Raw genomic sequence first — 13,019 nt, 5'->3', positions numbered from 1 at the left:
CAATGTAAATGTAAATGTAGTTGAGCTTATATAGCGCACAGCTACCCGCAGTGGGTTTCCCGGCGCTTGCTTAGGGAACCCGTCCTGGTATTCCCCTGTGAGATATCAGGGTATCCACAAGGTGAAAGTCAGGCATCCCGCCGCGAGGGGCCGTTGTGGAGATTAAGCAAGCTATTGCCCAGAGTCGCAGAGTGTGAACCCGAGAGTCGTGGAGGCACCGGGGTGAGAATTATCGAGTCCGTGGAATTTTTAGCCTAAGACCCGCCGAGGCGGGGAATTGAACCCTGGTCCAGGACCGATCTCAGCTTCCGGGTCTGCTGCCTCTAACCCCTGAGCCACACTTCTCCACAAACAAACAGGTAATGAAGGATATGCTTGTTTGATGTACACAAGGGGTTTGAAATCTATTTTGACATAATTCACTGGAAACTCATCTTCACTCCGCATCCATGACACCGCATACCATTACTCCGCAAGTCGTTACAACGACTTGGAGGTGGGAGGAAGAAGGTGTTGAATTGAAAATCCAACACCTTCTCTAAAGTCCGCACAGACTGGAGTTGGAATAGTACATTTTTACTTGTCGTTGAAACGTCTTGCGGAGTAATGGTATACGTGGTCACAACGCGGTCGTTGGTGGTGCAGCGGATGGATTCTTTTTTTATGAGGACGCTGTCACCTCCGTGTTTATTGGTGCAGTCCCTGTGTTTCATTTTGTAGCTGATTGGCATCAAAGTAACTGTCGGGGGCCGAAGCGGGTTTGAGCCAAGTTTGTGATGGTCGCTTCGAGGGCAAGGGTTGTTATAGTGTCCCACACTTCGGTGGCATGTGTGCAGACCAATCTGGCATGGACCAGGAGACATCAAAGTGGTTCCTGGGTGTTGGCCAATGGGGTGGGAGTAGCATGGGATTCTGCAAGGGTGGGTGGTTCTAGGTTGCAGGTGAATTGACATCCGTGTCAGGTGAACAGTCATGCTGTGGAGCGAGGATATACAAGGTAGCATTTGTTGAGGCGTTTGGGGTCCAAGTCTTGGAGATCTGCGATGAAGTACCTGTGTGTGTCCTGGGAGGCGCGCTGGGGAGGCGGGCATCAGAAATTGGCACCCGAGCAGGTAAAAGGGCTAGCAGCAAGAGCCCAAAGGAGTTCTTCACTGGCTTGCAGAAAGAATAAAATGGCAGAATAAATACCAGAAACTAAGCTGGCTGATGGGGGTAATCTCAGGCCTGAACTGCGCTGGGCAAGGAGATACTGCCCATAGCAAAGGAGAGCTGATAATCATCCGTTCCTTGATATTGTCTGTATTACTACTTGCATTGCTCTATGTGGCTTATTTGAAAGATAGTCAAGATGTAATACCAGACTCTCAGCATGTTGATGCAATACAATTGTATTCCCAGATTTAAAGTTGAACATCGTGCATTCTAGACAATAAGGAGTTAGCAGTCACTAATACCAGTCAAAGCAGTTTGCAGGCCCTGCATAGTGTTCCCTTTTAACTGCTTTTAAAAGAATCAATACAAATTTTCCAAATTAGAGTGTCGATCAGTGATATTCCAAGGACTCTGCATTGGTGTTCTGTATCCTCGCAATAGAAGCTATCCACAAATGCAAGACATCAATGACCAAAGGAGAAGCAGTTTTGCCCATAGAAATGTGCTTTTCATCTGGACATAACAGTTTCCTCATTCTAGGAATGCACATTTGCTGCACTGTCATCTATTAAAACAAGCAATTGTAGTGAATAAAGAGGGTCTTCAGCGCAAAAGCAGTCAAGAGTAAAACTACCTCCAACTATGGTGGCCACAAAAACTTTATACCTGTTATACAAGATGTTTTTGCAACCCCATCCACTAGATGGCTGGATGATGTCAAACACGAGTCTAGAATAGGTTCCAAATCATTCGGTACAACTGTAGAAAGTTTAATATGAAACATTTTTATGTTTGACAAAAGCTATACATATAAGCTACCTCACCTTAGCATAACTATTTTTTCAGTAGGAAATAAAACTTTATTAGAACATTGGAATGTTGAGGGCTCCTTTGTAGAAGCCCGGAGAGAAACATTCAAATGTTTTCCTTTCACCGCTGCTGCTAACAAAGGCCTCTCGAAAAAGAGAAAAAAAAACTGAAAAAACCCAAAGACCTCAGCGCGCAAGGGGATTTAAACCTCCGAGACCTTTGATTTTACGAATTAAAACATTCTGCCCTCTAGGGGCGGGGAATGTTCTAATAGCCTTAGAGCCCTCCTAGCGGGCTCTACCAGCCATTAAAGGTCCGCTCCCTTGCTAAAGCCTTCAGCTCGGGCCTTTAACGATGGAGCAGGCCTTTAATGGCAGGTATAGCCCGCTACAGCAGGCTATAATAGAAAAAAATATATACATATATATGCATTTCTGAGAAGTAAATAAAAAGCAACTGAAGCTTACCTTTTATTATGCGGCTGGCGACAGATGCAGTGTAAAACACTTTCATCAGAAGAGGTCAATTCTGGTCCAGGATTTTGAGCCTCTTGGTGGTCTTGGTTTATTGGCTTCAGAGAATCTACATCTTCTTTCTTTACCCAAATAGACAGTGTAGGTTCCTGAGTGACTGAGACTGGACATCTAAGTTTACGCTCTGGTGTGTCAGGAGGCTCCACCTTAATGGTAGGAAGCTCCACCTTAACAGGGAGTGCAATGTCAACATTAGGGGACTCAATCTTATCTTTAGGTGGCTCCAACTCAAAAAACATAGGCTCCTCCTTAATAGGTCTTTCTCCTTGTGCAACAACTGTCTCCACAGTAACCGTTTCAGTCTGTCGCTTACGAAGCCGGTTTTGAAGCTCTTTCAATGTCAGTGCATCACTATCTGAACTACTGTCATCGTCTCCTTTTAAATCAGTGGCAGCTATTGACATTGGCTCCTCGGTATCATCTGCATCATTTCTCAGACACTCAGATTTAATTTCAGCCACACTCTCTACACTACCTTCTGAGGCAGTCTCAACGTCTGTTACAGGGCAGGATGTTTCACTTGTATCCTCTAGGGCAGCAGGAGCACTTCTCCTAACACGATTACGCCTTACAGCAGTCATAAACTCTTCCACCCTTTCAGTCCGTTTAGGTTGCCTACCACTCCGCCTGAGTGACTGGTTTGAAGTGGATTGCTGCTCTTTCAGTTGTTGAAGCTGCTGATGTACTTTCTGCATCTGCTGTTGCTGTATATGTGCTGTAGCTTCCATTTCAGCGTCACCAGCCCCTTCTCTTTTAGCAATTGTCGTCCTTCGAAATCCCCAAGTCTTCTTGAAATCTTTGCTTGTGGGCCGAATAGTTTTCAGCGAGTCATCATTGTTTTGATCCCCTTTATCATCAGCTACTGTGACTAATACAAGAAGAAATACAGTAAAACACTGGGCACGAAAAGAAGACAAAACATTTTTAACTTTTGCATCCATGCACAAATTCAGCAAAACTTGGAGAACCAAGTAATTGGAATAAATGTGTAGCCAGGCACAACAATATTTTCTTCCGGTTTCAAAATTTTATGATTTCTGAAATGAATTAGAAGCCATTAAAATAGCATTTGTTATAAAAAAAACTGAAAAAACACCAGACCTTAGGAGCTGCATTTGCCAAAACGTAACCAATCCCTTTAAGATCCAATCACCATTAGACAATTCATCATCAGTTGTCAGACAAAACCTTTTTCATAGCGGACAGGAAATACTGTATTCTTTAACAAGGTTTGGAAAAGGTTACCTACATTCGAAATTGCCACTAAAGGAATCCTCCTCAAATTCATAAACAATGAATATTTTACAGTTTTTACAGTATTCTGAAACACTTGAAGAGGCATAGGATTAGGTAACCTATAGGATGACTAGGTTACGTTTTACTCTGCTGGCTCTTTACAATCTTTAGCTTCTGGTTTCCCTGTTAACTAATGGCAGGATCAAAAACGGTCTCTAAAGCGGTTAATGCAAACCTTTCAAAGCAGGTACCTGAACGTATCTATCTCTGCTAATACCGGTTTCAGAAACTTGCAAAGACAATCGATCTGGAGTTGGCTGCCAGTTTCCTTTGGCTTTGTATGTGCTTTTTGTCTTGTCATGTTAGTACAAATGTTTATTGGTGCAGCTGCTGGACACAATAACATAAATAAATGGCTACATGGCACACTATTTTTCACTGGTAAAGTACACATTACCACAGTAGTCAAAGTCAATAACAGGAACTACTTGTGCAGATCCGCTTGTTAAAAAGCGGAATAGAGTCACCCACAAAGAAGTTAGTCAATGGCAGAAGCGAGCCGACCCATTTTGATCTCCAAAATAACACTTCCTCTTGAATCCCTCCTTTAATTCATCACGAACCTCATTTTACTATCCCTCCTTTATCCTATTAAATCAAACTAAGACTCACTGCCTACTGCACACATTAACAAATTATTTTTCCATATACTGATCCACCACTAATCCTTTGGGTTCCGGAATAGTGTGCTACTCGCTGAAAAGCAATTCAAAGCCTCATCAGGGGTAGTAAGAGTAAAATACAATTACATTTTACTCTAGCCATACGCTGCAGTGGGCAGGGTGAAGGACCACATTAAACTAAAGGATAAAGTGAGTTGCTGAAAGCCCCTTTGAGTATATTATATATGTAATTTTAATAACGCCAGACCACAAAAGGAGCTAATCACAGAGTTTTCAAAGAACTTCTGAGGGGTAAGCATAGGCCCCCGATAAAGGGGGCTATGTGATTAACAGAATCACATTAAAGCTAACATTATCTCTTCTCCAACGTCCTGCTCAAGTTCTCATTCTTAACTTCTTGTGGGTAGGCTCAACAAGAATTGGGAAAAAAAAAAAAACAGGCAAGAACTAAAAGGTAAGCGATCACAAACTAAACGCACCAGAAGATGCATTGGCGGAACGCATGTGTAGTGGCCCATGAATCTGTCCGGCATTCATCTCTAATAGATGCATACCTCGAGAATGCCACCTTAGAACTTGTCGAGTGCACCTGTAAATCAGAATGATTGCTTTATGCCCTGCTCTTTTCTGAACAAGTTTTCAGGGTGTGAGTTGTGGAGGAAAAGAAGGGCACGGCATGGCCCCTTCGAACAATCTCTAAGACCCATCTGTGCAAAGTGATCTCCAGCTGGGGAAGAAGGAAAATGCTACTTACCCAGTATGCATCTGTTCATTGCATGCAGAGCTGTAGAATCTCATGCATAAATCGCCATCTAGTGTTGAGTCGAGATGTTTGCACTTTGTTTTTCTTTGAAGAAGCCTTCCTAGTCACGAGGTAGGCGACTCCTTTCGCTGATAGTGCGCATGGTCATCGACTCCATCTTCAGATTGTTTTCCAGCAGAGGGTGAGAGAATGGAGCAGTAGTAAAGAATAAGGATGGCCATGTATAAGTATGTATAGCATGAAAAGAACTGCAGCAGCTACAGGTACCCAGGGGTTGGGTGGGTGCATGAGATTCTACAGCTCTATATGCCAAGAACAGCTGCATACTGGGTAAGTAGCATTTTCCGTTCAAGGCATGAGAGCTGTAGATCACATGCTTATGCATAGACTATACAGCATTCTCCCCTAAGCGGTGGCTATCCTGTAACTGATGAAGTTGAATTTGAATTTAAAAAAACTTATAAAGCGCACGTACATGGAGTCAGTTTCATGGCGCTGGTAAGGTCCCTAAAAGAGAACAAAAGAAAAGAGAGCTAGGTGCCAAAAGCCTGCTGAAATAATAATGTTTTTAGTGACCTCCGAAACTCCATATAGGAGGGGGAGAGTCTTAACGGTAGGGGGAGGCCATTCCAAAAGGAAGGCGCAAGTACAGCAAACTTCTGCCCCCCCGCCCGCTTCTTTTTAAATCGAGGCGTGGTTAGTAAGGCCAAGCTCGAAGAACGAAGGTCTCTAGTAGGGACATAGGGGGAGATTGCCGAATTGATAAAAGCAGGGGCAGTACCCGCTTTTGCTTGGAAAGTTAAACATCCTAATTTAAACTTGGCTCGCTGTTTTATAGGGAGCCAATGAAGGCTCTTGAGTAGTGGGGTCGAGTGGTGGGACCTTGATAGTCCAAAAACCAGTCGGGCAGCCTGGTTCTGTATCAGCTGCAGCCGCTGCACAGCATAGGCCGGGGCTCCATTATAAATAATATTGCCATAGTCAATCTTTGACAGGACCATGGCCATTAAAATAAGTTTTAAAGCTGAAACAGAAAAAAACCTAGCAACCTTCCTAATCACTCGGAGTGTAAAAAAACAGGAGGAGACCACCGAATTAATATGTGAATGGAGTGTTAATTGATTGTTAAGCATAATCCCAAGTGTTTTAACTGAACAGGAAGGAGAAGGGGGGGGGGGGGACCAAGTGAAGGGGGCCAAAAAGAAGGAGACCAGGGGTTGGCAGCACCACCCGTCATCACCAATTCTGTTTTTTCCGGATTAAGTTTCAACTGATTGATGTTCATCCAGTCTCGGATGAATAGCATGACGGACTGGAAACTGCCAACTCCTGAGGGAGAGGAAAGATCAAAGATGAGTTGTAGGTCATCTGCATAATTGTATACAGTGACCTCCATATTTTGTAAAGCAAACACCAGTGGAAAGATATACAAATTAAATAATAAAGGAGAAAGGGCAGATCCTTGGGGAACACCACAGTTGACATTGCGCTGAGGGGCTGAGAATGTGCCTAGATGAACTGCCTGAGTGCGATTCATCAGAAAAGACTCGACCCAGGCTAGTGCCAACCCCCCTATCCCTGCCGCCCTGACACGTGATAACAAGATGTCATGGTCCACAGTGTCAAAGGCGGCGGATAGGTCTAATAAGACCAATATTTTGGGGGTGTTGGCATCAAGTCCCTCCCTAAGTTGGTCCATAACCGAGATCACCACCTTCTCGGTTGAATGTCGTGATGAAGTTGTATGAAACAGCGTTTTAAGTACTGCTTGGCCCATATTAGCTCGTCTGGGAAACATCTAAACAATAGTGTTTGGTGAATGTGTGTGGTGTGGACCATGTTGCAGCTTTGCAAATGTCAGTGATAGGGATGTTGCCTAAAACAGCCATAGTAGCTTCTAGTTTACAAGTGGAATATTTTCTAGGAGGTACAGTTGAGTCCTTTTGGCTTTTGCGTAGCAAATTTGGATACATTTAACGATCTAACTAGCAATACTGGATGTGGATATGATTGCCCTTTTGAGGTGGTGCAAAAGCAACAATAAGTTGTTTGGTCTTACCAAAAGGTTTGGTCCTTTCAATATAATGCTCTTCTAACATCTAAGGTGTGTAGAGCTCTTTCTGCAACAGAGTCAGGTTGAGGGAAGATAACCGGTAATTCAACCGACTGATATGTGAAATGCGGATACTACCTTAGGTAGGAATTGGGATTGGTGCAAATAACTACTTTGTCTTTGTGTAGCTGGAAAAAGGGTTCTTCTATTGTTAGTGCCTCAAGTTCACCCACTCTCTTCAAGGATGTGATTGCAATGAGGAAAACAGTTTTCCAACTAAGGAACTGTAGCTCACATTTGTGCATGGGTTCGAATGGTGGCCCCATTAGCCTTGCGAGGACTATATTAAGATTCCACTGGGGCAGGTGGAAGTCTTGGTGATATAACTCTTTTTAGACATTCCATAAATGCTTTGATTACAGGCACTCTGAAAAGTGATAAATGTTGCCTATATTGAAAAAAAGATGCAATTGCAGCGAGATGCAGTCTAATGGATTTATAGGCCAATGACGACTGCTGTAAGTTTAACAGGCAGCAGATAATGTTTTGTATGGAAGCATCCAGAGGGTTGATGTTATTGCAATAGATAACAAATCACTATCATTTGGCTGCATAGCAAGCTCTTGGTGTAGGCTTTCTAGCTTCCCTGATAATGTTCATACAGTCTGGTGGAAGGTTCAGATAACCAAACTATGACTTCAGGAGCCAGATCGCGAAGTTCAACAGTGTTGGATCTGGGTGTTTGATTTCTCCATGGCTCCATGTGAGGAGACTGGGAGTTGAATTTAATTTTTGATGGGGTACCAGGGAGAGTTCCAACAGGGTTGTTAACCAGGGTTGACGTGCCAATGTTGGCGCCACTAGTATTAGCTTGAGGGATGTTTGTCTGAGTTTCCAAACCACTGGTGGAATGAGTGGAAGAGGCCGAAAAGCGTAGGCAAATATCCCTGACCAGTTGATCCACAGAGCATTGTCTTTGGACATTGGGTGTGGATACATGGAGGCAAAGCTTTAGCATTTTGCTTAGTCGGGTGTTGCGAACATGTCTATGTGAGGGACTCCCCAGGCTTGGAAGAATGGGTGAAGTTCCCACTTGTGTATTTGATACCTCAGCCTGCTGAGGAGGTCCGCAATCTGTTGACTCCTGGGAGGTGTTCGCTAGGAGATAAATGTTGTGGTGAATAGCCCACCCCCAGATGTATTGGGCTAAGTGGGACAGTGTGCCCCCCACCCCCTTTTGTGTGTAATACATAGCTGTCATGTTGTCGGTTAGGACTAACACAGCTTTGGAAGACAGGTGATCTTTAAAGGCTTTGAGACCTAGAAAAGATTGCCATGAGCTCTAAATGATTAATGTGGAGCCCTGGCACTGTGTTGTTGAAGATTAGCTCCCCAGCCAGCGAGGGACGCGTCCGCTGTTAACTCCTTCCATGCTGGGCCGATTCTGCTCCTGTGCTGAAGATTTCAGCGCGGGTGCGGTCATGACGGCCCCCAGCCGTCATCAGCACACGAGCACTGTAGTGCATGACGGCTGGGGGGCCCGTCAGCATGCAAGGGGTTAATACGGTCCTTAGAACCAGGTCTATGAACGGTGTTCCACCACTGTAGAAAGCAATGAGTAGGGCCGCTTACCAACACTAGATCGGTTAATAGACCGTGTGACTAGTTCCACTGACTGGCTAAGCATTCTTGAAGTGGACGCATGTGGAATGAGTCTGGCATGGGGAACAATCATGATGCAAGATGCCATCATTCCTAACAGTTGTATAAACACTCAAGCTTAAAGTGATTGAGTGGCTTGAAATTTGAGAACGAGCGCCTGAATGTTTTGAGTTCTTGCTGCATTGGGAAACGCTAGAGCTCTGAGTATACAGAGTGGCTCCTAGGTAATACTAACTTGTTTGGCTGAAGAAGTGATTAACACATTGAGTGAAAATCCTAGTTGGTAAAGCAGCTGAATAGTCAAGGGAGTGTGCTTGCGGCATTGTAGGTAGGTGCTGGCTTTTTACCTAGTCGTCCAAATAGGGGAAGACTTGTATGCTTGGTCTGCTGAGGTGCGCTACTACTACGCCAGACATTTTGTGAAGACTCTGGGGGCAGTGGTGACTCTAAATGGGAGGACTTTGAATTGATAGTGTTGACCTGCAACCACAAACCTGAGAAATGGGCGGTGAGCCGGATGGATTGGAATATGAAAGTAGGCGTCCTTTAAATCTAGAGTAGAAAGAAAGTCGCCCTTTTGCAAAAGTGGTAGTACCTGTTAAAGTGTTACCATGTGGAAATGCTCCATGTAAAAATGTAGTTCTCTGCGATCTAATATGGGTCTGAGAGCGGTCCTTTTTGGGAATTGGGAAGTAAAAGGAGTAGACGCCCAACCCTTGATACTGTGGCGGTACAGGCTCTATAGCTTGTTTCAGTAGTAGGGATTGTACCTTGTACCTCTTGTTTGAGAAAGTATGGGGGATCCAGTGAAAGTTTGTGCGACTTTGGGGTAATGTTTAGAGGAATGTTGATGTACTCCAGGCAGTAACCAGAATTGATAATTTGAAGAACCCACTTGTCTGTTGTTACCGACTGCCACTTTGGTAGAAATTGTGACAGTCGTACCCCCACAGGTGCCAAGTGGTCGGGAGAACTATGGGCAAGTCACTGCTTTGTATTGGAGGAAGAGGTACGTGTATTGGAACCTCTACCTCTGCCCTTGCCGTAGCTTCCTCTGTAATGAAGTCTAAAGACGGTTTTCAAACCGGAGCGTTGGTTATTGCCCTTATAGGTGGATGAAGTGTCGGTAGAAGTATTTTTGGACCCTGCTCGATAAAAGGAGCGCTGAAAGGAACCACAGCCTTGTGGAGACTGAAGGGCTCCCATAGATTTAGCCACTTTGGTATCCTCCATTTTGTCAAGTGAAGAGTTTACCACCGGCCCAAAAAGGTGTTCCTTATCAAAAGGTGTGTTTAAGTTTGAGGTCGGAACCTCCGGTTTAAACCCGGATATGCACAGCCAGGCGTGTCTTCTTAAAATAATACTAGTGTTCACCGCTCTGGCAGATGTACCAGCAGCATCTAGGGAACATCCAATTTGATTATTAAAAAATTAATTATCCCTTGCGTACCAGGTCTTGCACTTTAGATTTGTGTTCTTGTAGGTAAAAATTGAACGAGTTGTTCCATTTCATCCCAGTGCACGTGGTCATATCTAGTTAACAACACACAAGTGTTACATATATGCCAAAAGTTAGCTGCCCGGGAGGCTATCCTTTTCCCTGACAAAAAACACCACTGGGTTTGGACACCCAACAGTAAGGCCAAGCCAAGGACCTATATTTAACAAAACAACAGCCAATACTGTTCTTTTATTTATAGTCAAATCAGTACCCACATATTGAAAGACCCATCAACATGTGCTAAAGATTCCTCATTCTGTCTGAATGAATCTCGTTTATTATTTTTTCAAAAAAAATAATTTTTCAACTCATTCACATTTTTCGTGATTACGACAAACATCACATTAAAACATTTACATATACAGATTCTTGCTTTCACCATACAAACTCTCAACCTCTCTCAATCACCTTGTTGAACGCTCAAACACTCATCCACTCATTCACAACTATCATTTTCTATTTACAATACAATTAGAATTCAATCCTTTTACAACAATGCCACAGAAAGCATCATTTCATCTTTTTGCCTAATTTCAAACTTAATTTTGATATTCTTATGGCTAAAAAATGACAATTTTTTAGCCATAAGAGAACAGTATTGACGGTTGTTTTGTTAAATATCCTTTTCCCTGAAGCATCAAGGTGTTTTGATTCCTCATCCCAAAGGTGGTGCAGGAAGAGGAGACAGAGGAAGGATTTGTTCCAACAGTTCTCTTCTTTAATGGATTGTGGCATTCCTCTTCTGTAGTAGCACCCCTCTTTAAAGTCACTTTGGTGGTAATAGGTCTAGTTTTTGATGTACGACCAGAGTTTTGTGTTTCGGATCCGGTCTTTCGAGCAGCTCACCAACAGCATGCTTTTTGGGTATTTTTGGAGTCTGTGTTTCGGTGCAGATGGTTTCAGTGCAGATAGTTTTAGTTGGAGTTTTCGGATCAGAGGGTGTTTTCAGTGCAGAGTGGTGATGTTCGGTGCCCGACTGTCTTCGACCACAAAGGCTTTGGCTTGGTGCCTGATTTGGCATGGGGCTTTGAGGAGCCGGAAGACTTTTTGGTAGGCTTCAGTGCCGAGCCGGGAGGCGGGTTGTCGGAATCGCGATCTCAGCGCCAACCGGGGCCCAAGGAGGGCGGGTTGGTCCGAAGCCTTCTTTTTCGATGGAACTGGAAGTTGGGGAGAGGTAGGGACTGTACTTACAGTAAGTTGTCCATGCAGGACGTCTTCATCCTGGTCGGAGCCAGTCAGAAAGGGAGATTTCTTCCTGTTCCTCATCAGCTCCGATGGGGTAGCCGGTTCCTTTCTCCTCCGATTCAGGTCCGAAGAGGTCCGGAATGGAGCCTGTGTGTTGGCTCTGCATGTAGCGTCGTCAGGCCAGACAGTCACAAAGTGTCTTTTTGGAGCAGAAAGCTTGGCACGCGTCGCAGTCCTGCTCACTGTGTTCCAGTGACAAACACAGATTGCACACGGAGTGTGAGTTGGTGATTGGGTATTTCGGGTCGCACAGAGGGCAGAACTTAAAGGGAGTTTGTTCCATCGACCACAAATCGAACCAGGGGCTAGGCCCGATGGCCTACCACGAGCTCTCCGATCCAAATTAGTTTTATTATTAACACTATCTGCAAAAACATGGGAACACAATCAGAAATAATACCGCCGAGGGTGAATGTTGTACGCGCCGAGAGGAACCGAAAGATCGGCGTCGAACCAGAGCGTAGTGAGTCACATCCGAAACCGATGGCGGAAAAAAAACAACTGAAGATGGAGTCGATGACCATGCGCACCATCACAGAAAGGAGTCGCCGCCTACCTCTTGACTAGGTAGACTTCTTCGAAGAAAAACAAAGTGCAAAAATCGGACCCAACACTAGATGGCGATCTATGCATAAGCATGTGATCTACAGCTCACATGCCTCGAACAGGATGTATTCTGCCTCAAATCAACCAGAAGGGAGCGAGAGGGCAAACTTAAGTTACTTGGGAGCTGTTGCAGCAGAGGAGCAAGTATCTGAAGTCTGCCGTCTCTGTTGGATTGAACGGTTCAGCTCCTATTGGTGATACACCTGAAACCTCAAAAGGATTTAGATGGCTGCAGCAGTACAGGTTAAGACCTGCACTGTGTGTATCTAAGCCCCATAGAATAGTCCGATTTTTCTGTGTTGGTGGAAATTTGCATCGCTGCGGTCAACACTTTCAAGGATTCTGCTGTGGCACCATTATGAATCATTCTAGGGCCGAATCAACTTTTTCTCCATATAATTAGGACAAGTCAAACAGCTTATCTATTAAAGATGCTTTCAGGTCTCAAATAAAACACACTTGATTGCATCTAGGCATGACTCCAGTGCATGACAATGGAGACAATGACTCTGCTGATGCAGTCTGTACTGCCCAGGTCAGCTTTGAATACATTACCATCATGTCCTTGGGACATTTTCATTGGGTCTGAATCAGTAGCAAAAATGATGCGAATCCTCCACTGATACCAGTGTCTGAGCATAGGTACTGGATTGGAATCTGGCTATAGATTTACCAGTTGCACTTTCATAATTCCAGTGTGAAACTGGCCTGGATCAACGTCAGTTAGGGGTCTGAAATCAGATCATCAGTAAACACCTGTGGAGTCTATCGGCAC

General features: G+C 44.3%; 1 protein-coding gene across 7 annotated transcripts in view; it reads right to left on the bottom strand.

The window, feature by feature from the left end:
* The window catches only part of DIDO1 (death inducer-obliterator 1), a 337,891-nt gene that overhangs the window by 194,752 nt on the left and 130,120 nt on the right, over positions 1–13,019 (bottom strand). For all 7 annotated transcript variants that reach the window (XM_078651622.1, XM_078651619.1, XM_078651623.1 and 4 more), the window contains one exon: positions 2,430–3,363. In XM_078651622.1, the coding sequence (XP_078507748.1) occupies positions 2,430–3,363 (934 nt within the window). The remainder of the gene's footprint in view (positions 1–2,429; positions 3,364–13,019) is intronic.

This window comes from Lissotriton helveticus, chromosome 7, assembly GCF_964261635.1.
Source record: "Lissotriton helveticus chromosome 7, aLisHel1.1, whole genome shotgun sequence".
Classification (NCBI taxonomy): Eukaryota; Metazoa; Chordata; class Amphibia; order Caudata; family Salamandridae; genus Lissotriton; species Lissotriton helveticus.
Note: the sequence above shows the minus strand (reverse complement) of the source record. Positions and strands in the feature narration are given on the sequence as shown.